Source organism: Sorex fumeus, unplaced genomic scaffold (genome assembly GCF_029834395.1).
Source record: "Sorex fumeus unplaced genomic scaffold, SorFum_2.1 ptg000131l, whole genome shotgun sequence".
NCBI lineage: Eukaryota > Metazoa > Chordata > Mammalia > Eulipotyphla > Soricidae > Sorex > Sorex fumeus.
The window spans coordinates 17,958,605-17,984,898 of record NW_026606188.1 but is presented as its reverse complement, the minus strand read 5'-3'; the positions used below and the strand labels follow the sequence as shown (position 1 = coordinate 17,984,898).

Here is a 26,294-nt window from a genome sequence, read left to right as displayed (position 1 = left end):
TCCTGATATAAAAAATGATCCATAAAGAAATGCAAAGGAGATCCCTCAAAAAGTAAGTTACTGCAGCAAAAACTTCAACTGGTTACAACTCTGATAGTGATGTTATAAACATTTTTTTCTTTTTGGGTCACACCCAGTGATTCACAGGGGTTAGTCCTGGCTCATGCACTCTGGAATTACTTCAAGCTGTACTCGGGGGACCATATGAGATGCTGCGAATCGAACCCGGGTTGGCCGCGTGCAAGACAAATGCCCTACTGCTGTGCTATGGCTCTAGCCCCAAATCATTCTTCTTTTTCATAAATTGTGGAATTGGAGAGTAGTACAGGTGCTTATCTTAAAAAAGAAGAAATAACTTCTATTCTTAACAAGAATTTGCCTGTGTTATTTTTAGGTTTAAGTTTCAAATAATAGAGCATGTTGGGGCTGAAAGATTCCTTTAAGTAAATGTTGTTGGAATTCTGTAACAACCATGAGAGTCACATTCAGTTTTACGCTCACATTTGGGAGGACAGGAAATTTGCAATGAGACACCTCCCTTGAGGGAAGACTGAGTTTCTCCAGAACTCCATGCTCCATGAACGTCAGGACACCATCTCTTCCATGATGTCTGAGTATGTTGTGGGGCCACAGCCAATAGACCACCAGAGCCAAGTTAAGAGTTTGGTGGAGTCTTTATTGACACCAGCTGGCGGGTTGTCCTGCTAGGTGAGAGCAGCAGCCTCATCCTGGTGCTCTGAGCACTTTCATAAGCACCTGCAAAATTTGTTTAGCCCACTGGGTCCACATCCCGGTGCCCAGTAAAATCACACAAATGCAGCAAAGAAAGTATTGTTACAGGAGAGAAAAAGTGGTTACAGCAAGAGTTCATGAAGCAGACCATCACTCTCCGGGAACCACATCCCTAGGGCCCAGCCCACTGTTCCCGTTTGCAATCTGTGACAGGCTTTCTGGCCCTTGGAGAAGTTTGGTGCTTATGGAGTGACAGTTACATCAGCTAAAACATAAACTTCTAAAAAACTAAACTTGTTCCTCCCTTTCAGCGTCCCCTTACAAGTACCTCTGCTAGGTTCCTCCTCATTTCCAAGGATCCCCATTTTTCTTCCATCCATCATTTCTGCTTATACTGCTTCAATGATCCTCTCATCCTATCCTATTCCCTACACTTTCCACTCTCACAATCCAACTACCTTGTAACAATATTACCCTTAATTCTCACTGGCAAACTTCAGATTCATTCCCCTAATTTGACTGTTGGATGTCGTGCATCAGAGTATGTGCTACATTACAGAATTGTCCAGAACAATAATTTGGTTCCACCGAAACCGTTCTTTGCTTTACAATCTCAGGTGAACGTCAACAGTTGGCTTTTTCCTCTGCAGGCTTGAATCACTTGAGATCCTGGGTATCAATGCAATCAAAACTACTAAAATAGATTTCTAAACGGTTTTACCATAAACAGTGCTATAAGACCAAGTCTTAAAGCACTGCTATGATCTGGTCTTCGTACAAAATTCTTTACAGATTTTTACTGAACTTCCACCTGGCACAAATCCCCAGGAAATGGTGATTCCAAGGATTGGTGGAGGCTGCAGAACTGCCTCAATAATTCTTCGTTGAGGCTGAAAATATCTTAGGAGATGTTAACAGAGGCAATAAATGAAGGTGAGTATTTAAAACAACTTTGTGGGTGTGTTTTGTTTCCTAATTTTAAAGAAAATATGTATTATAAAAATAATAACTTTCAGAAAAGGAACAATGACTTGAAAGTTTAAAACAAAGAAGTCCTTGGCAAGACATCTTTCAAAACTAATGGCACACAAACAAATAAGCTAATGCCACAAGTCATACAATAAAATTTTATACAGCTATAGAAAGATAAATTAATGACATGAAAAGATGGTACAAAATAAACACAAAAGGAAGAAAAGCTTGCTGTGAAACAGAATCCCCTTAAATGCATGCTGTTGTGCAAACAGAGAATATCTGAACACTCACAACCTCTTGTATTGGGATCATGAGATTTACTACTTTAAATGGGTAATTTAATTTTGTTTTGTTCCTATTTTCTAATTTTTTAAAAGCAGTAAATACACAAAGCTTATAATAAATTGTTTTCAAAAAATTTTTGTGGGGCCAGAGCAATAGTACAGTGGGAAGGGTGTTTGCCTTGCACATGGGCCAACCAGGATTTGGTCCCTGGCATCTCACATGGTCCCCAAGCATCTCCAGGAGTGATTCCCAAGTGCAGAGCCAGGAGAAACTCCTGACCCAAAAGCAAAAAAAAGAAAAGAAAAAAAAAAGGTTTTTTTGTGTCTATCTACTAAAAAAAGCTATCGCCATAAAAGTAAATAAATATATTACAGTTTAAAGTTTGTTGGCCTTAGCCAGGGAACAAACCAAGGGAACAAATCAAATGCCACAAAATGAAGAAATCTGTGGTTAAATATACACAGTGGAATATTACTAAGCAGTAAGATATGATGAAATCTCCTAGTTAGGTACAACTTGGATGGAACTGGAAGGCCTTGTGCCAAGTGAGGCCCACCAGAGGAAGAGGGACACATGTTGAATGGCCCTCAGCTGCACTGTGGTGTGCAGAGACAGAGGAAGGGAGCGAACTACACCCAGACGACAGACCTTGAGATGTGAGATCCTGTGTCAACGGGAGGGCCCAGAATGAAGGAGGTGGTATGGGGACACTGTGTATCTAAATATTAACACCATTAATCATGATGCCTCAGTGAAAACGTAAGTTTGCAAACAAAAAAATACATAAATTACTTTAAAGACTTTCAAAGCACCCCCCTTGCAAAACCAGTACTCCAATGACCCATTTCCTTATTTTTGTAAATTGTAGAGACTCAAAATTTGATCCTTAGGATCAAACTTACTTTGCCTCAGGGTGATATCATGCCATAGGGCCACTAAGTGTGACAGTCTGGGATGCTGATGGCTACAGTCTCCTGATGGCTATGAGGGCTGGCTCTAGGACTCCTGTGCCTACCCAAATCTGAGACACTGTGTCCCTTCTATCAAATGTAGAGCGTTATGTGCATGTACACCAAGCCCACCTTTCCATATTTGTAAGATCACCTCTACATTATTTGTGATACCTGAAACAAATACTCCATAATTGCTCTGTGTATAACTCAGGGGAAATGACAGAGGAAGATGCTGGCATGCTTTGAGAGCAGAAGTGCCAATACAGAACTGCTGTGCCCTTCACATGGAGGCTTATGATTCACTTTGACTATCATTAAGTTCTGGTTGCCCATTTTTTCATACGGATACTTAACTGCCACGGTACCATTTCTTGAAAAGACATATGTAGGCATGTCTTGGTCATAAACCAAGTGACCGCATCTGTGTAGACTTTTTAAAAACATTACTTTGGCTAGTCTATTAGTCTATCATACAATCTTACGTTTGTTCTCAGCCACGATTTTTTGGCTTTTATTTTCGAGCAAATCGATGAACAACGGGAGGACAGTGACAGTGACAAATTTTTGAGCCACACCCAGTGGTGCTCAGGGTTCACTCCTGGCTCTGAACCCAGGGGTCACTGCTGGGTCACTCAGTGGACGATATGTGGTGCCAGGGATTGAACCCGGGTTGGTCATGTGCAAGGCAAAGGCCCTGCCTGCTGTATGATCTCTCTCTCTCAGCTACTATCTCTTTGAAATCTTTTCCCCCTTCTTTCCTTTGCTCCTTCTGGGGCCTTAATTTTGTCTGCATTACTCAAAATTCTTAGTTGTAGACAAAACTTTTTGTGTTTCCATTTTTCTCTCTGCTTCCATCTAGTTATTTCCTATTGAACATACATTGCATGTTCACTAACTATGTCTTCTCTGTTCAGTAACTGTGTTTTAACTACCTTTTAGTACACTTACAAAGTTGATACCAAAAACATACTCAGTTCTAGAAGATCTAATTGACTTTTCTATTACAAATTCCAACTGACAAACATTTCTGACTTTTCATTCAGCCTATCTTTTTTAAAAGACATGTATAAGTATGTTACACTCTTGACTGTTAACTCCAACATCTAAACTATCTTTGGATTTGTTTTTATTATGTATTTGTTGTCTTGATTATGAGATTTTCCTTATTTTTTTCTTTTCTTCTAAATATGATTGTATTCCAGCCACTGAGATGCCACCAGCTGGCTGTTTCCTGAGCACATCACACCCCACTGGCAGTCCTTCCCTGGATCGGGAACTAAATCGGGTTTTGCTTACAGGGTATGTGAGATTTACATCTGGATCCTGAGTGTTTCTGATCTTTAGCAAATTAGAGCTAAAACTAAAGACTTCTTTCTGTCTTTAGCCTCCTGCTGTACAAAGCTCTGAAGTTTACCTTGAAAGGAAATCAGTCACATCTGAGACAGGTCCATCTGCATTAGTGACAGCTGGTCTAGCGGATGCCCAGCACAGGTCTGAGCACAGCCCCTGCTCTCCAGGAGTCCAGGTGCTGCCCTGAGCATGTGCGCACTGTGGCCAGGCGCAGGGCACTCACCTCCACAGAGGGCACAAGGACTACGGCCAAGCCCTGAGACCAACCACTGTGCCCCCTCACTGCCCACAATGCAGGGGGGAGGGAGCAATTTCAAGCGTTTGGGGAATGCAGTTTTTTAAACTAATATGTAAATTTGTTTGGTGGAGAGACAATTTGCATTTATAAATTCTATAGGTTTGGTTAAATTTATATAATCAAGCAAAAACATCTGAAGTTCTTAGAAACATTAGAATTATTCTTTAGAGATGAAGCAGGTTTGGGGCATACTGTGACCAGAACATCATTTGCTGTAAGATAAGCAAGTGTTCCATTGGGGGGGTACTGCTCAGCTGCCCACTTCAGCTACAGACTCCTTTCTTTGCCAGTCAATTCCACTCACTGCTAGACAATGAAACCTTGAAAATGAATTAAAACCCACTGATCCAACTTTTAATCTTTCAGTGATAGCACAGTGGTAGGATATCTGCCTTGCACACAGCCAATATGGCCGACCCGAGTTCGATTCCTCTGCCCCTCTCGGAGAGCCCAGCAAGCTACCGAGAGTATCTTGCCCGCACGGCAGAGCCTGGCAAGCCCCCCATGACGTATTCAATTCGCCAGACACAGTAACAACAAAGTCTCCAATGGAGACGTTACTGGGCCCGCTCAAGCAAATCAATGAACAACGGGAGGACCGTGACTGTGATCCTCCACATTCTGAAAATAGAATTTACACTGACAAAACACAAGGAAGGTTCATTACTAATTTTCCAACAGATGACTTTTTGTACTAGATCATCTCTAAGCTTAAAGGTCTCCTATTTCCACATGACACTGTATGCATGATCATGCTCGGCATTCTGAAATCAATCCCACTGAGTTCTGACTCTTACAGTCGAAATTATGGTATTAGTTTCCATTAAGTTTAGCTAAAGTTTCTGCACATGTACCTAGTTGCAGGTCATTCTAGGATATTCCCGTTTTATTTTACTCACATAAAAAAAATCAAACGTATACATATAAAGCATAGAAAACCTAAAACAAAAACCTCTGACATATAACTCTGATCTGTTATCTATACTCAAAACACTGTTTGAATATGATCGGATCATCTCTTCCTAACCCTGATATTTCAACCTTGTATTTCACTATGTATGTCTTAAATATGATTTCTGAACACAATCATGGTATCATTATACATACAAAATAAGAATTTTCTCAATTTTCTCAAATATATAACTTTTATATTTCCCTTTTGTAGAATCCCAACTCACAAGTTTGTATCCATTCTGTGCAATCAAGAGCAAAGCAGCATTCTTTTGGCCACTAGGAGACACAGCGGAAATTTCAGACCCCTGACCTCACCCCTCTCCCCTTACCCCATCTGAAGTTTCTAGTTGATGAAGATACAACTAGATTTTCCTTATAGTCAACAGGAAACACTCAAGATTATGTGCCCCCCCACCCCCAAACTATAAAGTGATCTTGGGGGAAAATAACCTCAGTTTTGAATTAACTTTGACCCCTGGAGTCCAGACTACGCTTAGGGATCCTGGGCATTATGTCCTAGTGCTTGGCTCTGGGGCCTGGCAGTCACTGGAACCAGACCCAGTGCCCAGGGGCCACCACTCTGTCGACAGTGCCAGAGAGCAAAATCCAGGCTCTCGCTCTATAGTCCCACATATCTGATAAAAACAATCACATTTCCTGTTCTTTAACAGATGAAAATCCCTGAAGAAAAGATACATAAATAATTTCATCAAGAAGTTATAACTGCCGCCATAGGGGTGGGGTGGGATGGAAGGGTGGGGGGTGGGAGGGATGCTGGTAGCATTGGAGGTGGGGAATGGGCAATGGTGGAGGGGTGGGTACTCAATCATTGTATAACTGAAACCCAAGCACAAAAACCTGTACCTCGTGGTGTTTCACTAATAAAAATTGAAAAAAAAAAAAGAAAAAAGAAGTTATAACTGACATTGTGCCATATGCACAAACCCAAACAAACATGGGCATGAGGTACTAAGGATGAGTACAGAACAAATTGGTAAAACAAGGCCTGGCTGAGCTCAGACATCTCTCAGGAACCAGTGTCACAGTGTATATATCCCATTACACTTTGAGGTAGGTGACACTGGTGAAGGCTCAGAATTTTATCTCAACATGGGGATGAATCTAAAGGAGGGCTAAAGTTCTACCTAAAAGAGAACTCTACACTCAATGAATAAAACAAAATGTCGAAGGGATCTTGGAGTCTGCCCTATGCAACAGACGCCCAGGGTCAGAGTCTGCAGAGTATGTGCACCAGGAGACTTAGCCCTGGAGCCAGCCAGCAGAGCCAACAGCTGGTTCACTGGGCGTGGTACCAAACAAACCCAAACCAACATACACCCAGATGGACCTGCCATGGTGAGACCCTGAACTGTGCTGCCACACAATGAAAGAGTTGCCTGTGGGGAATTTTTATTTTGCACCTATAAGCTTTAAAGGATGATCAGAACTAAAATACCAAACTGTTCTTTTTTAACAAAACAAAACATATTAAGTCACCAATTTAGTTTCTAACGTCATTCAGAGCTTGAGTCAAGAAAAAAAAATTGTTTGTTTACAGCCTGACTTATTTCAAAAGGGATGTGAGGTAGGTACCTCGGAGATTAGTCATTGATAAGTATAGTTTTTAGAACAGAAACAGGAAATGAGAGTAGGAAACAGAAATATGTAAATAGAAAAAAGAATTAAAGAACAAATGCATAAAAGACTTTTGCAGACGTGACTGTAAAGGTAAAGAGCAGAAAACTGTTTAGTGCTAACACAGAAACTAAGGATAAGAAACACCTCCAAATGCATAAAGTAGAATAGGAAACTAACAAGGCCGAAGAGTAGTGAACAGACAGAAGTCAGGGACCCAGGTGTTAAAACAGCACAGGGCTAGAATGAAGACAAAACAGAAAAAGATTTTACAAGCGAAGGAAGCAACTAACAATTCAGTTAGTAATCTCCAATTCTATATATTTATTACATCTAGTGAGAAGAGAATCTACCATGTAGAAATTAAAGATTTAAAATATTATTAAAATATGGTTCTGATCCCAGAAATCAATTAGCAGAACACATACTTAGCGTGGTGAAACCTTGAGTTGGGTCCCCAGCATTGCAAGCCCTTCCCCAGCACCTCCGAGTATGGGCCCTTACAAATAAAACTACATGTAAGGTTTTAATCTCATTATTTTGAGAACATAACCAGTGCCCTCCACTGCCCTCCAGACACTTCATTTTCCTCTTGGAGATACAGCTTTTCAGTGTTATCTGGGAACCAATCCGGGCCTTTGGGCAAAGCTTCTGTTTCTCTGGAGGCATCTAAGTTTGAGGAGCTGCAGAGAGGTTCTCAGAGGGAGTGGGTTGTCAGTTCGGCTCTCTCCACCTGCAGGGTCCGGGAGAAGTGGGGAAGACTGTGGGGAACTTGGGTGCTGTAAACATCGGTGCAGGGATGCCAACGGGAGCTTCCACAACTAACTACATACATTTAACACATACTATTTAAATGACATTGCTAAACTTTGTAAGGGAAGTTTACTCATTGCTGCTAACTGAAACTACATTTTGGCCAGGGAGACAGTTCAAGGGCAGAGCACGCCCTAGCATGTGTGTGGGCCCCAACATCAGTTCCTGGGAACCCTGAGCATTGATCCCTGAGTCCTGACTACAGCTAGGATCCCCAAGTTTTAAAAATTGACTTTTAAGTAACTAGAGCATCTGACCTCAAGTTTCCAAGAGGGAATACTGAGTGAAAATGGATAAACTACAATTGAATGTCAGTCTTGATACCTTCATGTTAGATGCCTCAGTTTCCAGTTTGGTAAGATGATTGGAATTATCTTCCAGCTCCTGTCGAAGATTGGAGTTCTCCATCTTCAGGGCCTCAACTTGCTTTAACAACTGATCATAGGAAGCTGCAGCCATCCTTGGCTACCCTGGGACCTATAAGGTTAAAAAGGATTTTGAAATTCACTACTGAAAAGTATAGTGGCTGCTTTTTATAAAGAAATGGATAAAGAAACAAAAACTCCTGAAATATTCAATAGAAGAACTGCATGAAAATTTTGTCTCAACACAATGCTATTTTAGTGGCAGCATCTAAGGGGATGAACACTAAGGTCTCGGCTGAAGACACACAAACTAAAACAGCAAAGAGTATTAGCTGTTTTGAACACACTTGCCCTTTCAAGGCTGGATGAGATATTCATTGGGTTCAAAGTGTTTCAAGACTTAAAGACACTTAACCTAACCTTACAAGCAACATTTAGGATATATAACCACTGACGAGAAGTTTACCTATATTGTATTTGTGGGTTTTGTCCAACAGTTACAGGATACTGGAGCCAAAATGGATCAATGAGATAAAGTAGTCATTAACACAATGTATATGCCATCATTTTTATTTGAGAAAAGACTAGTCTTTAACACCACCCACGGGACAGCAGCTCTCCAGTTCCAAGAAAGTCTCGTTAAAAGGCAGCAAAAGGGATGCAAAACAGAGTGTGAGCCTGAGGCTTTAAACTTCTGTCATAGGAAGATAATAAATACTCATCCCAAGTATCAGGATCTATTCCATGTTTTAAAAAGGTTGTTTACCAGCCAGCCTATGGCAGGTATCTGGGAACTCACAGTGCACAGGCTCAGAGGAAGATCAAAGCCACTTCAGGAAAATAGATGACTTCAAGAGTATAAATGTCCAAGAGAAATGAAACAGCAACTAGCAGTTCACTATCATGATGGGAAAAAGAAGGGTGAAGAGAGAAAGTAAGTCGGCAAACACAGGTCCTGGGCAGGAAGAATTATAGAGCCCTGGGAGTTGTATTGAGATGAACCAAATTCAAAAGACGCTGAGTCTCGTTCAATCACAAATTCATTTCGGAATAAACTGAAAAAAAATATTAACTTTTAAGAGCTAAAAAACTATCAAATTTTCTTTTTTCTTTTTTACTTTTATTGAATCACTGTGAGATAGTCACAAGCTTTCATGTTTGGGTTATAATCACACAACGATCAAACACCCATCCTTCCACCAGTGCACATTCCCCACCACCAATATCCTTGGTATACCCCCACCCTTTCCCACCTTCCCCCCTGCCTCCATGGCTGACAATAGTCCCCATACTCTCTCTCTCCTTTTGGCCATTATGGTTTGCAATAAAGATACTGAGAGGTTATCATGTTTGGTCCTTTATCTACTTTCTGCACACATCTCCCATCCTGACCGGTTCCTCAGGCCATCATTTTCTTAGTGATCCCTTTTCTATTCCAGCTGCCTTCTCCCCTTTGCTCATGAGGCAGGCTTCCAGCTATGGAGCAATCTACCTGTCCCGTGTATCTACTATCCTTAGGTGTCAGCCTTATGTTATGTTGTTTTATGCTCCACAAATGAGTGTAGTTCTTCTAGGTCTGTCCCTCTCTTTCTGACTCATTTCACCTAACATGATACTCTCCATGTCTATCCATTTATAAATAAAAGTTCATGACTTCATCTCTCCTGACAGCTGCATAGTATTCCATTGTGCAGAAAAACTATCAAATTTTCACTTAAGGACTATTTAAAGATTTGACATCAAGCTTCTATAATAAAACCCACTACAAAACAAAGGAATACAGGGCAGAAAGACAGAGAGGCGCTTGCTTTGTACAGGGCCAACCCAGGTTAGATTACCCAGGAGTAAGCCCTGAGCACTGTTGGGTAAGGGGACCCCCCCCCCCACAAAAGGATACAAGGAACAATTTTAGTGTGTATTGACAAATAGGTGGACCCTAACAAGGTTCAGATTTAGTTTCAGTTGAGTGTTAAGTAAAGGTGCTAGATCATGTATATAAAACTTCCTTAGTAAGACCTTAAGTTGATCTACTTATTATAAGCCCTATGGATCAATGGAAGGAAGGGAGAAAAAAAAAAAGGAAACTCATTCTTGTTAAAAAACAAAAGAGATGTGTCAAAAATGAAATAGAATTCATACCAGTGATCAATTTTTCCCTGTTTGACAAGCAAGTTTGGAAACATACATATGCAAGTCACAGAGGTGAGTGTCAGACACTATATGTATATGTAAAGCTTAATAACGTAAAGCTCCAAAGTCTTTGTTTCAAGTTAAAAAAAAAAGTGAAAATACGAAAACTAAGAGCAAAAGTAATAATATAGGAACACATTAGGTACTTGTTAAAAGGATAGAAAATAGGTACACATAGGTGTATGTAAACATATGGGTTTATTTATCTTTAATCTGTATTATCTTTCCCAAAGATTGAGGTATCACTTAGCAGCTGGTTCTCAAATTCATTTTCTGGCTGTGAGCTCCAGATTCCTAAATCTATATGCCTACTCTGCACCTTTTGGCTAAGATCAAGTGTAGTGTAGATTTTTCAAGGTACGTAAAATCCGACATACCAAAAGTGTAGTTAATTATCTTCTCACAAGCCCTTTTTGCCTCCCATCCCCCTAAACAAACCTCATATGAATGGCACCATTATTTTTCATCTGTGTTTTGTGTATTAAAGGAGAAAAAGGAAATTCTTGACCCCAGATTTCTTCCTCACTCCAGGGTCCAATCTACCACTATCTTCTTCCCGTTTGCATCTAGGTCTCTGCTCCAATATCACATCCAACGATAAAAATCTGAAAGTTTCCCCCAAAATCGGGCACGAATCAAGGATGTCCACTTTCACTGCTCTTATTCAACATTGTTTTGGAAGTCACTATCATAGCAATCGGAAAAAAAAAAAAACAAAGGGATCCAAATTGGAAAAGAAGTCATTTATCACTATTTGCAGATGCCATGAAACAATGCGTTAAAAACCCTAAAGACTACACAAAAAAAACTTTTAGAAAAAAACCAGTTCAGCAAAGTAGCAGGCTACAAAATTAACAGACAAAAATTGGTGACATTTCTGGTTAGCCCATGCAAAGCCCAGTCCCACACAGGATATCGGAAAGATGCCACAGCTGAGCCCAATCAGGCAGGCCTGGTCTCTTGAGCCCATGAGATGGGGCAGGTGAATCCCAGACCTGTGGAAGGCCCAGTGCCATGAATGATTCCAGAAATCAAGCTACTGAATCATTCCTGTTTCACAGTGGCAAATTCCACAGAACAGAGAGTCCAGTGGGAGCACGGAAACTGAGATGGGAGAGTTTCACAGAAGCCCACTAAACTCGATGAGTAAACTACATTAACATGGAAAGTTCAACTAGCACAAATCAACTCAGTGACTCAATGACTATTAACACCATATGAGATACTGTAATGAGCAATAAAAAGTAAATTATTTTGTGCCTGCTTAAGGAGGTAGTACTGGGGAGTAGGTGGAAAGGTAATTGGGGACAGTGATGCAGGGAATGTCACAGATGCAATGAAATACTCAATACACTAAAACATATGTATTATTAACAACTCTGTAAATCAAGGTGTTTTTTAAAGTTTCAAACATTTAAATAATAACATATAATGGAGAGATCTTATAAAACTTTATTTGAACTTGGTCTAGGACTTAACTGGGATAGAATAAAAAAAAAAACCAAAAGTCTGTATAAAAATGTAATTTACAACAGCGAGTCCCAGAAGATACCACAGAGCTGGAGATCTCTCAGGGCCCCATACCGAGCCAATTTCACCAGAGCTCTCCAGATGGAGTAGGTGCAATCTCCCTGCCTACTCCAGATGGAATCCCAGTGACCAAGAGCTTCCACAGGCAAGGCCCAGGTATGCGGGTTCCAGTACTAAATCTCCATGCCACACGGCAGCAGAGGCACTGGGATGTCTCTCTCTGGCTCCCTGCCTGCTCATTGGCCTGGCTGTCATGCCCACAATGTGCCTCTGGGTGCCATTGTAGTGCACTAACAGCCCTGGTCCAGAGACACCTAAATGAATCCCAAAATGGATTACTGCCCTACAGAAATGTCTCTGGAACTGTACCATCTACTTCCAGGATTCCAGAAGCGCATGGCTGCAGCACCCATGATATTCAAAATGAGCAGTGGACAATAAATGATCTAGCATCTGCCCTTGGCAGGCAGGCTTGAATGGTGATGGAAAAATTCGAGCAAAACATAATGCCCAAAATTCGAGCAAAACATAATGCCCAAAATTCAAGCAAAACATAATGCCCAGAGAGTATTGGGAAATAGATTGCTATGGAGGCAGGGTGAGGACTGGGATGGGAGGGATATACTGGGGACACTGGTGGTGGAAAGTGTTCACTGGTGGAGGGATGGGTGTTCAATCATTGAACGGCTGAATCTCGAACATGAAAGCTTTGTAACTGTATCTCACAGTGATTCAATTAAAAAAAAGTACTTTAGCAAATTCTTGACTTAGAGATGGATTAGAACACAGGGAACACTCCTTCAATCATCAAAGTAGGAAAGAAAAATAGTAGTAAGTTGCCTAAAATTTGAATCAAGCCCCAATAATAACTATCAATTACTACTAGTATTATAGCTAGATCAAGATATTGAAATAAAGGGGCTGGAGCGATAGCACAGCAGTCAGGGCATTTGCCTTGCATGCGGCTGACCCAGGTTCAATTCCCAGCATTCCATATGGTCCCCTGGGCACAATCAGGAGTAATTCCTAAGTGCATCACCAGGTGTGACCCCCCCCACCCCCCGCCAAAAAAAGGATGTTGAAGTCTGGCTGCACAGCTTGAAGCTCATCTTCTAAATGCACATTAAAGAATGTGCCTGATGAACATAGCCTATGGCTTCTCTTCACAACACATTTATTAAAGATATTTAGCAAAACGTCTTTAAACAAAACCAACAACCAAACTGGGAGGAAAAAATCTGTGGCATTTCCATTTGCAAATAATAAGCCAGAAGTAAAAGAAATAAGAGCCTCTTTGCAAAGTGTCCACAACCATCAAATACCTAGAAATCAACTTAACAAAGAAGGATAAATTTAGACTTACATATTGAAATTCATAATTCACTGATTGAAGAAATAGCATAAGATACAGGGAAATGGAAAAGTATTTCCGTTCATAGATGGGAAGAACAAGCAGCATCAAAATGACCTTCCTACCCAAAGAATCACACAGATCCAACACAATGTCACTATGACCTTCCTATCCCAAAGAATCATACAGATCCAACACAATGTCAATATGACCTTCCTACCCAAAGAATCACACAGATCCAACACAATGTCAACATGCCCCTCCTACCTAAAGAATCACACAGATCTAACACAATGTCAACATGCCCTTCCTAACCAAAGAATCACAAAGATCCAATGCAATGTCAATGAAATTCCAGTGACAGTCTTCAAAGACTTGGGGCAGCTTTTATTAAAATTTGTATGGAACCATAAAATTCCCTGAATAGCCATAGCAATTCTGAGAGGGGAAAATAAAGAAGAAAAAGAAGATTGGAGGTACTGCAGTTCCCAAGTTTGAACTGCACCACAAAGTTCTAAAGATGAAGACTGCATGTTACTGGAATAAAGACAGAATACCAGAACAATGGGGGCAGAACTGAGAGACGATATAAATTCTCAGATTTATGGGCAGTTCATCTTTGACAAAGAGTCAAATACATAAAATGAAACAAGGAAAGTCTCTTCAACAAATGGTGTTAGCAGTGTTTATATAGAGTATACGAGGAAAATTTACACGTGTAGGTCTTACCTATTCCATCTAAACTCCAAAGAATTGCTTTAAAAGTGTTATTAAAGACAACTGACACATGATTATTACCAAAACGAGATCCAAGTATAAAATATATAATATACTTTAAATTCCAGAGTTGAAAACATATATATGTAAACAAGAATAGGCATGCTGTACCAACTGGCTTTAATTATCTTATTTGCATAGGTCAAAATCATATAGTAATCACTAAATGGCTCTTACTGATTATTTTCTGATCATTCTATTTGCCAATTCTTCAACAATTAGACATCATCTTATACCAATGAGAAAGGTGTATATCAAAATATCTAGCAAAAACCTATGTTGACAGGGATGTAGTGAGAAAGGAACCCTCATTCACTGCTGGTGAGAATGTCTTCTGGCTCAATCTCTATGGAAAGCAATATGGAGATTTCTCAGAAAATACAAGTCCAATACAGCTTAGCAATATCACTCCTACACCCAAAGCAAAATAACATTAATTTGAAAGAATATGTGCACACTTATATACATTGCAATGCTTAGTAGAATAACCAAGGTATGGAAACAACCCAGATGTTCAACTACAGATGAATGGATCAAGAAGCTGTATGTTTACAAAATAAAATACGATGCAGCAGTAAGAAAGGTTAAGGTGATGCATTTTGTAGCTATGTGTATGGAATTAGAGGGTTCATGCCGAATGAAATCAGTCAGAAGGAGAGGAACAAAATAATTTTGAGACGACCATTAGTAGTAGTATAAACCACAGCATCCCAATTTAAAAAACTATAAAATATTGCTTTTCATGAAATTTGAAAACCATAAACTTACCTTGGAATTATTTTATATTATTAAGAATGTTATATAAAATGCACATCAACAATTACAAATGAAATTTATTCAATATTAAAGAGAAAAAACCTTTTCCCTGAAATAAGGGAAAAATCTCTGAATTTAAACTTTACTGAGAACATGTGTATATCCCAACTTATAAAGCTGCTCTTTAAAAAGACCTCCAAACCAGAAGAGCAAGACAAGGGGGAGGAGGAAAGCAACAGATTTTTTCCCCCCATACTGAGATATTTACAAGAGAATACACTTAAAATTCTCAAAAGAAATTAATGCCAAGAGCAGAAAAGGGGTCAGAATGACAGTACAGCAGGCAAGATGCTGCCTGGCATGTGGTAGGACTAGGTACAATCCATGGCACCCTATATGGTTCTCTGATCACCTCTAGGAGTGATTCCTGAGTGCAGAGTCCGAAGTAACCCCTGAGCATCACGAGGTGTAGTGTAAAATCTTATCACGCCGAAGGTTGTGTGTTCACGGGCTCACTGGATGGCTCTTTCTCACCACCTGCATTCAGTGCTCTTGAGCCCTGTGTGTGACCTGGATCAGGACGGCTGTTCTTTCTCTCAAGCTTGAGCCCCTCTCGTTCTGACTCTCTCCTCCGAGCTTACAATCTTAGTTTATATAGCAATCACATAAGGTGGGTTGAATATTGACAAATCAACAATGAGAGGTAAAACCACTCCTCCAGGAGATTAACTCAAGGATAAAATCTCACCTAAAGAGATTACTCCAGATTACTAGGAGATCTGCTCAAGGGTGGGATCCTAACAAGAGTGTGTTCTTTCCTCAGCTAGTCATCTACTTAAATAGTTGTAGTAAATCTACTTCTAATATTTCTAGCAATGTCATTCTGTGTGAGCACAGTAAGAGATATAAACATCACATTATACACTCTGCAGTCCTCAGGCCAGGTTAGTCTTCCTAGCCCTAACACGGTCCTAGTCTCGTTGTTACTTACTTTGGATCATGACAGCATTTGTCCATGATCATGCCCTCAACTTTTAGTGGCACTTTGGCCTGGCTCATTTCGATGCCAGGGTAGTTCACAGCTTTCCCTGGGTCCATTCAGTCCATCATTGGGACCCTGCTTTTGGGGTGCTAGGAACTAAGGGCAACTGAGTCAAGAAAGCAGATGCCCAGGAGTAAATATTATTCGGAGTCAATAAACTCCCAAGTTACAAAGCATAATATTAACTGTCTTCCTGTGTCCACACAGAAAGGACATTGCTTACAATACAAGTTCAGTGTACTTAGATGGGTGTAACCTGATAAACCTAAGCTACCTAAGGAAGGACAAAAGAATGTTATCCTACAGTGTAGCACAAAAAGGAAACAGAAAAATTCAGGAAAGTTATGGGCAGGCCAGGATAATCAATAAGAATAAAATGTGGAGGAGTCATAATTACTATTTAAAACTTTATTATTAATCATTATTTATTAATGATTATTCATATAATTTACTATTATTAATCATTTTGTAGTAGTAGAATAAAATAATGATATTTGGCAGCACTTTTTTTTAAAATTTTTTTTTTGCTTTTTGGGTCATACCCGGCGATGCACAGGGGTTACTACTGGCTCATGCACTCAGGAACCCTTCCCAGTGTCCCTGCTTACTGCCTGGCCAGTACAACCGGTGTTGCATTGTAGGGGTGCAGGGACATGTGGTTCTGGGAATCCAATCTGGGTCTCTGTTGTGCGTGATCTTGTCTTTTTGTTTTGGGGCCATTCCCGACAATGCTCAGATGTTATTCCTGGCTCTGCATTCAGGAACTACTCCTGGTGGTGCTCAGAGCAACACAGAGGATACTGGAAACTGAACACTGCTTGGCTACATGCAAAGTGAAGCATGACACCTGCTGTACTATCTCTCTGGCCCCAGAAAAAAAAATTCTTTTTAAAAACCATCCTGGTAATTGCTAGACGGAATGCCTTTTTGGCATTCCCCCCCCCCAAAAAAACCCTAGAAATTGAGCTTCCATATAACCCAGTAATACCACTCCTGGGAATATATCCCAAGGGCCCCAAAACACAGCAGAAATGCCATCTATACTTCTATATTCATTGCAGCACTACTCACAACAGCCAGAAACTAGAAACACCCTGAGTGCCTGAGAAGAGAGGAATGGATAAAGAAACTATGGCACATCTACACAATGGAATACTATGCAGTACACAATGGAATACTATGCAGACACCAGGAAAAATGAATTCATGGATGGACATGGAGAGTATCATGTTGAATAATGAAATGAGTCAGAGAGAGAGGGTCAGACATAGAATGATTGTACTCATTTGTGGGATATTAAAAAATCATAGTGGGGGTGCGGTGCCACCAGCAGGTCAACCTGTACCCACAGGGTGAGTGCATCAGCAGTTTGATGGTGCCTTCAAGTTTTCTGACAAGCCCAAACTGCCACTGTGCCACTGTGCCTCTGTCCAACAACTCAGGATGAAGTTTCCTGAGAAATTAAATAGCCAAAAGTTAGGTATGTGGGAGTCACACCCACAAACTACTTCCAGCTTATGAAAGAGATCAAAAGCCACAATTAACCTCAGACCCACACAAGGCTGAACAGACAGGGCTAAATCAGAGGGGACAGGTCAGTATGGTGCCCACCCAAGCAGAGTCCCCAGCAGCCGCTTCCTCCCACAATCCGAAATCATTGCCATGCCCCTAGGCAGACTCTAATGTCTCTGGATGGATCTCATCAAGATATTGACCTGTTGAAAATTCATATATGCGGGCTTTGTGATTGAAATCTCCAAGCTATCTCGAAGTTGAGATGAGCTACTTCCCCCCTCTTCCTTCTACTCCTGAAAGCACTGGCAGTCACCTACCATGAACCAACTCCTGTGCCACAATATAAACTCTTTTACCAGCCTTGCTTCAAAGAGTCATAAATTTCTAAAAAGATCAAATGCCTCAATTAACCTCAGACCCTCAAAAGGCTGAACAGACTAGGGTAAACCTGTGGGAGGTGGGTCAGCCAGGTGCCTGCCCAATCAGAGCCCCAGGCAGTCACTTGCTACCATAATCCAAAATAACTGCCATGCCCCTGCTGGACTCCATCATCTTGGGATGGACTTCCCTTAGATAAAAATCTGCTAAAAATTCAGGTATCAGGGTTTTGTGATTGAAATCTCCAGGCTTTCCCAGGGTCAGGGAGGGCCACCTCCCCACACCTCTCCCAGAAGCCTTGGCATCATGTCCACACCCCAAAGCTGCCACCCAGTCAAAAAAGCCACTTCAGCCTTACCTTCCCAATAAAAATACTGAATGCCCTGAATGAACAGGATGACCTCTTAGTACCTGTATTGCAAACCATAACGCACAAAAAGAGAGAAAAAGGGAAGGGGAGAAGAAGGGGGGGAGAAAGAGAGAGAGACAGAAACAGAGAGAGAGAGAGAGAGAGAGAGAGAGAGAGAGAGAGAGAGAGAGAGAGAGGCTGCAGGTGGGGGAAGTGTTAGGGAAATATGGGAGGGAAACATGGGACACTGGTGCTGGGAAATGTACACTGGTGGAGGGATGGGTGTTGGATCTTTGTGACTGAAACCCAATCATGAACAGCTTTGTAACCATCTGTCTCATAGATATACAATAATTGTTTTTTTTAAGTAATGTGGAGTTCATGCTCTCTTCAGTCAGCTTAATTAGTGACTGAATAGCAGTACTCCAACATTAGAAAAAAATCATAGTATGAAAATAATACACAAATAGACAGCAGAAACAAGTGCCGGGAGGATTGATCCACGGTAGCAAGTTTGCCACAAGCTGTAGGGGAGAGGTAGGGCACATAGTACAGAGAAGGGACATGATGGCAATAATTTTTGGAAATGATCACCCTGAACAAGAACTGAATGGTTAAGGGAGGTAAAGTGATATGCATGATACCCTTTCAGGAACAGTAACACAAACCTCAATGCCCAAAAGGAAAGACAGAGAGCAGAAAAGTGTGCCTGCCATACAGTCAGTATGGGTGGGGGGAAGAAACTGGGACATTAGTGGGTGGAAATACTTATGAAGAAGGAACAGGTGTTGGAACATTGTATTACTGACACCCAATCATGAACAACTTTGTAACTGTGTATCTCATCATGATTCAATTAAAAACACTTTCTAATTTAAAAAAAATTCTGGGTTAAAAGACAGTACAACAGATAACAGGTAGAATGTTTGCCCTCCCTGAGGCCAAACTGGGTTCAATTCCCAGATCCCATCTGGCCCCCGGGCCCCAGCAGGAGTGATGCCCAAGCAACACTGGGTGCGCCCCACTCCTGCAGCCTCCATTCCTCCTCTACAGCTTCACCACTGCAACCCTCAGGAGACGCACGCCAAGCAGCTAGCCCAGGGACACAGAGCGCATGCCCCATGCCCCTGGAAGGAGGAAGGCAGGTCAAGTCCCAACCCGGCTGAAGCCCTGCAGCCACAGCCACCACCACCACTGCACCACACCAAGGGCCCACCCTCACCGCTTTACTAATTCTCTCTTGGAGACACCAAACCACTAATGATTCCCAGTGCTACTCGTGTCCAGGTGAGAACTCTGGGGTATGCTCAGAGTGGGCAAGGGCTGTATTCCAGAAGCCCCAGCAGCCACGCAGCCATGCAACTAGCCCACCTGCTCTGCTCCGAACTAAACCATCGAGGAGACACACACCAAGCAGCTCATGGCACAAGCCACAGGTCTTTAAGTCTCTGGGCCACAGATGAGACCGCACAGTATCTCCAAATTCCTCAATACTAAAATCCCAGTAGAAGCACACCAAAGTGGGTGGGAAAGTAACAGAATCTGACTACACTCAACAGACAAGACTAGCAACACTGAAGGCTCAACTAGCAACAAACAGCTTTGTAAATTCCTAGAGAAGAGCTTAACAACCCCATAATCAGCACTGTAGCACTGCCCTCCTGTTGTTCATCAATTTGCTCGAGCAGGCACTGGTAACGTCTCCATTGTGACACTTGTTACTGTTTTTGGCATATCAAATACGCTACAGGGAGCTTGCCAGGCTCTGCCAGGCTGGGTTGGCTGCATGCAAGGCAAATGCCCTACCCGCTGTGCTATAGCTCCAGTCCCCCCATGATCATGGTTGCTTAATGGCTGGAGCAGGTTTTGTAACAGAATTCTGGAGACAGCTTTAGAATCCTGTTATCTCTGGAGACACTGAAGTGCCATTTTAAGTAAGCACCCCAATCAGCTTCTTTAACTTTGAGCCCACAGGCTCATACTTTTGGAATGCAAAAAGGCAAGTTTTCAAAACTCAAAAGGAGACAGGAGTGACCAATGACTTTTCTGATCATCTTCGGGGCTATCAGCCCAATGAGACAAGAATTGACGAGATAAATTTGACAAATTATAATAAAAAAATTGTAAGTCTTATAAAGTTTTCTTTTTAGTATTGCTTTATTCTGGATTGGGGTCCAAGTTTGATATGCTGGCGACGGAAGTCCTGCGGGGCATATTGCAGAGCATGCACTCCAGCCCACAGGGTTCTCTCATGGCCCGTGTAATGTTGACAATGGCATTAATGCTGTCTATATCATCCCCCTCCTTGTAGCTTCAGCCCTAGTATAAGAGAGGACTGTTTTCATTTGTCCTGTACTGTTCCAAGGACCATAATCTCTGTATATAAAACCAAGGGGAATTCATAAAACAGTTAAATTTGAGAAATGTGCAGACAAAAATCTGAGTACTTACCAAAATGACACAATTACCTCCCGTGGGCAAACTGAATGAGTTCCTACGAGATGCCACTAGCCAGGCCCTCCTGCTGCAGCAGCCTTCACCTGCACAGAACAGCACCCTGTAAAGCTCCTGACCCCGCTGAGGGCCAGGCTTTGGTCCAGCCGCACCTGATCCCAAGACAGCTATGACCTCAGATCAAAGAAAGGTGCTGAGGGCATAAGAGGATTCAGGGTTAGGGGGACAGAGCTCACAGCAAGGACAGAGACCAAAGCGCAATGTGCATACCACACCCATTTCTGCAGGCCAGGACAGTCTGTGAGCACTTTAGATGCTTTAAATGCCATACACTGTAAGCTAAGTATCCAGGAGGCTGTAAGAAGGCAAAATGCCTTTATCTTGGATCAAAGAATTGTAATTTGGGCAACACAGATTTAGATAGGAAGCCAAAATATTAAGTAAGGAAGGATAAAATCCAGAGCTTTATATTACAAAGAAAAGAAGAATGAAGCAGGGACTGGTGTACAGTGGAGAGGGTGCTTGCCTGGCACTCCAGATGGTCCCCTGAGCACAGTCATGGTGATCCCTGAGCAGAGACAGGGAGTAACCCAAGCCACAAATGAGCACTGTTGTGTGTGGCCCCAAAGCAAAACAAAACAGAAAAGAATAAAGTACTGAATAAGTTGGTCACAGTCAAGATAAGAAAGTAAAATGGTCACGTGGAGGAATCTCAAGATAAAAACAGGCCAAATTTCACTAGGCCCGAGAAGGTAGTTCAGTGGGTAGAAGCCAACAGCACTGGGAATAGTCGCACAGTCGAAGATACAACTGCACTACACCTTACACTGCAGAGCAGGACCAAGTCATAAAAGACACAGATTTAATATATATATATATATACACATATATACACATATATACATTTAAATGATGGCAACATTTTAATTGAGGATATTTAAATGTAAAAGATTCTCTTGCCAAGAGGGTACTGTGGAGCAACAGACATTCTAATTTTAAGGAACTTGTTCCTAAATTATGGCACACAGAGGGCCAATGAGCCACCTGATGTGATGGCGTCTATCAATTAGAGACTTGTATTAACTGACTAGGTTTTTAGTATAATTTAAAGAAATGAAAAGTTTCTATTTGGTATAAAAGCATAACTACTTCGAAGTAAATAGGACACATCTGGGCAAAGGAAGACTACACAGGTATTAAAAAGAATGAGGCTGATGCTGATGCTTCTTTAAAGGTGAAAAACAAGAGAAAAGGCACAAGTCACTGGCCTCACTGCATGGTTCATCCTGGTCTAAATGAAATGAAATGACTGTAAAAGGGAGAAAGTTACTGAGAGTCTATGTGGTAACAGAAAAAGATCTGAGACCTGGCAAAATTTTAAATACAAAAGAATTTAATTTAAATTCAAAAGTTCTTTCCCAGTTCTTTGAAAAGATTAAATATGATAGAGAGAGAGAGAGAGAGAGAGAGAGAGAGAGAGAGAGAGAGAGAGAGAGAGGCCCAAATATACAATGAGCAGAATTCTAAGGGGTGGTAGTTCAAAATTTTTTAAAAACATGAAATGTACATGTAAACACAATACAAGTAGGGTCCTGGCCTTCCATGGAGCCCACCCAGCACCCCATATGTCCTCGAGGCCCCCAGGAGTAAGCCCCGAACAGGGCTGAGTGTGGCCAACACACTCCCACAATGACATAAGCATCTGCCCACTCTACCTTCCAACGTCCCAAAACACCAGATCAAATTAGCATTAAGATGCCTTCAATCAAGTCTTTAAGAGTATTTAAGAACTCTTTGAGGCTGACAGGAACACGAGTAGCACCAACTCTGGAGACAGTGGAATGGACACTAGCTGGCAAAGCTCCCTACTGTAACACATCTGGAATAAGCCACGTGTCACACATGTAAAGCCCCGCTGCTCCCAACCTTGAGAACGTATATCTATCTGTCCATGTGAAGCTGTCAACAGCTGACCTGACACTGGCGCAGAACAGGTCACTATGGGCAAGATTTAGCAGCAGCCACCATGGTGTCATGGAGGGGTGAGACCCTGGGACATCTTCCCTCTCACAGTCATAGCCCTCCCACGCCTCCTATCACATTTGAATGTTACTTTTCAGAACAGACTGCAGGCCGATAGCTCACTTCAAAAAGTAACATTCAAATGGAATAGAAAAGTAAGTGGTTTAAAAAAAAAACCCAAAAATACTCCTTATAGTTTACCATCACCAAACCTGTTATTCCATATTGGAAAGAAAAGAATACGTATGTGAAATAGTTGGGGTTTTGAAGGCCACACCCATTGTGCCCAGGGATCACTTTTGGCAGGCTCAGGGTCCCATATGGGATGCCAGAGATCAAACCCAGGTCAGCCACAATCGAGCAAGGCAAGCGCCCTACCCTCTGTATTAATGCTCCAGACAAAATAATAAAAACTTGAATAAGAGGATAGAAACAAAACCAGCTGTGATATGAGAAAACTCAGGAAGGAAGAAAAGGTTAGAGTCTGTACAGTTAACTGATGACAAGTCAATACTAGCACAAAAACGGTTTAGACATAGTAAGTAGGGCACATCCACATGATAAACCCCAAACAAAAATGTGGGCAAAGTCATTTAAAAGGGAAAAAACTGAAGAAAATTACCAGAAAAATAACATGAAAAGTTTAGTATCTGTGGCTTAATATTGAATCTATATATGAGATTATTTGTGTGTATCTGATATGAAACCCAGAAACTCTACTGTATCATGGCGACGATACAGCAAGTACCTTATAATAGATACCACACAGGTGTAGAACATACTTATAAGCTTGTCTATGCAATCTTTGTAACCATCTGCTGATGTATCACAACAACACAACAAGTGTTCTACGATAAAGGCCACATATAAACATAGTACATACTTATAAATCTGTCTCATGCAACCTTCACAACTGCCTGATGATGTATGACATGGTGACAACACAGAAAGTACTCAAAAATAGATGTCAGAACAAAAGGGAATGCCCTGCCACAGAGGCAGGGTGGGGTGGGGGGATGATGGGGGTGGGAGGGATACTGGGACCCTTGGTTGGTGGAAATGGGCACTGGTGGAGGGATGGGTATTTGATCATTGTATAATTGAAACTCAAGCACAAAAATTTTTAAGTCTACAACTGTACCTCATGGTGTTTCACTAATAAAAATTAAATAAAAAAAGTAAAAAAAAAAAGATGTCACATAGAAGCATAGAACATACTTATAAGCCTGTCCCATCCAACCTTCCCATGCCTGTGAGAGAGGCATCAGCTCCCTTCATCAATTATTCTATGCCTCTCAAGCAGTGCTCAGGGAGCTCGAGGCCATGCCCAGCCGGACCTGGCCGGTCAGGTCAGTTCAAGGCTGTGCCCAGAGAGTCGGTGTTAAAACACCTGGTGGTGTCAGTGGGCAAGGGGTCCATGTGGTGCTGGTGAGCAGGGCTGGGTCCTGGGCCCCTAAACCAACTCCCCAGACCCTCATCCTTTCCAGGAGCTGGGGAACAAACCCATAACCTCACACAGGGAAGGCAGTACTTTATCCCTGATCCCATCTCTGGCCCCTCACTTCCCATTTTAAAGACAGATGAATTCAAAATGGAAAATAACTTTCCTAGGAACACAAAGGAGGAGGTTGAAAGTGGGATTCAAACTCTCTGACTTGTTGGACTTATTCTGGGGGTGCAAGGATGGTTTAACATTGGCCAAGTCAATCAACATAATACACCATATCAATAAAAGAGAAAAAAAATCATATGATCATATCAATAGATGAGCAGAAAGCATTTGACAAGATCCAGCACCCATCAACAATAAAAATCTCAACAAAATGGGAGTTGAAGAACTTTTCTCAATATACTCAAAGCCATCTACCACAAGCCCACAGCACGCATTATCTTCAATGAGAAAAACCTAAAAGTCTTCCCTCAAAAACTAGGCACAAGACAAGGTTGTGCACTCTCAACACTTCTTTTCAATAAGGTACTGGAAGAACTTGCCATAGCTAGTTAGACGAGAAAAAGAAATCAAGGGAATCCAGATACTAAAGGAAGAAGTCTAGCTTTCACTATTTGTAGAAGACATGATACTATTCTTAGAAAATCCTAAAAGACTCTACAAAAAAAACTCCTAGAAACAATAGATTCCCATTGTAAAGTGGCTGGCTACAGAATCAATACCTAAGGATTGCTTTAGCAATTCCTGGGGGGTTTATTGTTCAACCGGAGTGCTGACTATATAATGCCAATGTTGAAAGAGAAGGATTGAAAAAAACAATCCCTTTCACAATGAAAAATCAAGCAGCTCCAAATTAGCTTAACTAAAGAGGTAAAGGACCTATACAAAGAAAACTACAAAACACTACTTCAAGAAATAAAAGGGGACACTAGGAAATGGGAGACACAATCCCTGCTTATGGATCAGGAGGATTGACATTATCAAAATGGCAACTCCCCAAAGCACTGTACAGATTCAGTATGGTCCCTATAAAGATACCCATGACATTTTTCAAAGAAACAGATCAAGCATTCCCAAAATGCACATTGAACAATAAACCCCCACGAACTGCTAAAGCAATCCTTAGGAAAAAGATGAGGAAGGTATCACCTTCCCCAACTTCAAAATGTATTAAGAAATAGTAGTAATTAAAACTGCATGGTATTAGAAGACAGACCCACAGATCAATGTAACAGTCAAATATTCTGAGGCTGACCCTCAAAGATATGATCACTAAATCTTCCATAAAGGAGCAAGAAATATGAAATGGAGCAAAGAAGATCTTTTCAACATGTGGTGCTGGGAAAGTAACTGGGTAGCTACATGCAAAAAAAAAATTAATTTAGACTTCTTTCTATCGGTTGGCACAAAAGTCAGATCAAAATGGATTAAAGATCTCAACATCAGACAAGAATCCATAAAGGAAAATGTAGGCAGAACCCTCCATGACAATGAAGCTAAAGATATCTTCAAAGATGAAACACCACTAACCAAGCAAGTGAAAGCAAAGATAAACAAATGGGAATAAAGAAGCTTCTGAAAAACGCAGATATGTGGCTTTTATGACTGAAATCTCCAGGCTCTGCGTTGGGAATGGGCGACCTCCTCCCATTTCCATGTCTTTCCTGGAGCCTGGCAGTCACACCCACAAACTGCCTTTGGCGCCATATAAGCTCATTAATGGCAATGATCCAGAGACTCACAAATAAATCTCGGAAGATTTATTTGCTGCAGAGATGCTTCTAGACCCCAACATTACCAGTTGTATCAGCCTATTTAAAATTTTAGAATCTCTGAAGTGCGTGGCCATGTAATTTTACACTCTATTTCACTGATGCACCAAGAGTCACACACCACATCTGATAGGGGTAAGGTAGTAAGCAATGGATCTTGATGCAATAATAAAAAAATATTCGCACTCAAGGCTCAATATGTAACGTTAGTAATCTCTTATACAAGGGCTAATAGGCTGTACGAAGGGTTACAAGAATCTTCAAACATTTTCCTCTAAGGAAACTTTTTTGGATCATTTTTAACACATTATTATAACAAGCCATACAAAATAAATTATTTAGGACATG

The 26,294-nt window shown here is 41.3% G+C and overlaps 1 protein-coding gene across 7 annotated transcripts in view; it reads right to left on the bottom strand.

Annotated features, from left to right (window-relative positions):
* APC (APC regulator of WNT signaling pathway) overlaps positions 1 to 26,294 on the bottom strand; it is a 150,581-nt gene that overhangs the window by 84,975 nt on the left and 39,312 nt on the right. For 5 of the 7 annotated variants that reach the window (XM_056139043.1, XM_056139045.1, XM_056139048.1 and 2 more), the window contains exon 2: positions 8,320 to 8,472. The exons of the other annotated variants lie outside the window; for them this stretch is intronic. In XM_056139043.1, the coding sequence (XP_055995018.1) occupies positions 8,320 to 8,454 (135 nt within the window). In that variant the 5' untranslated portion in view covers positions 8,455 to 8,472. The remainder of the gene's footprint in view (positions 1 to 8,319; positions 8,473 to 26,294) is intronic. 7 annotated transcript variants of the gene reach the window in all.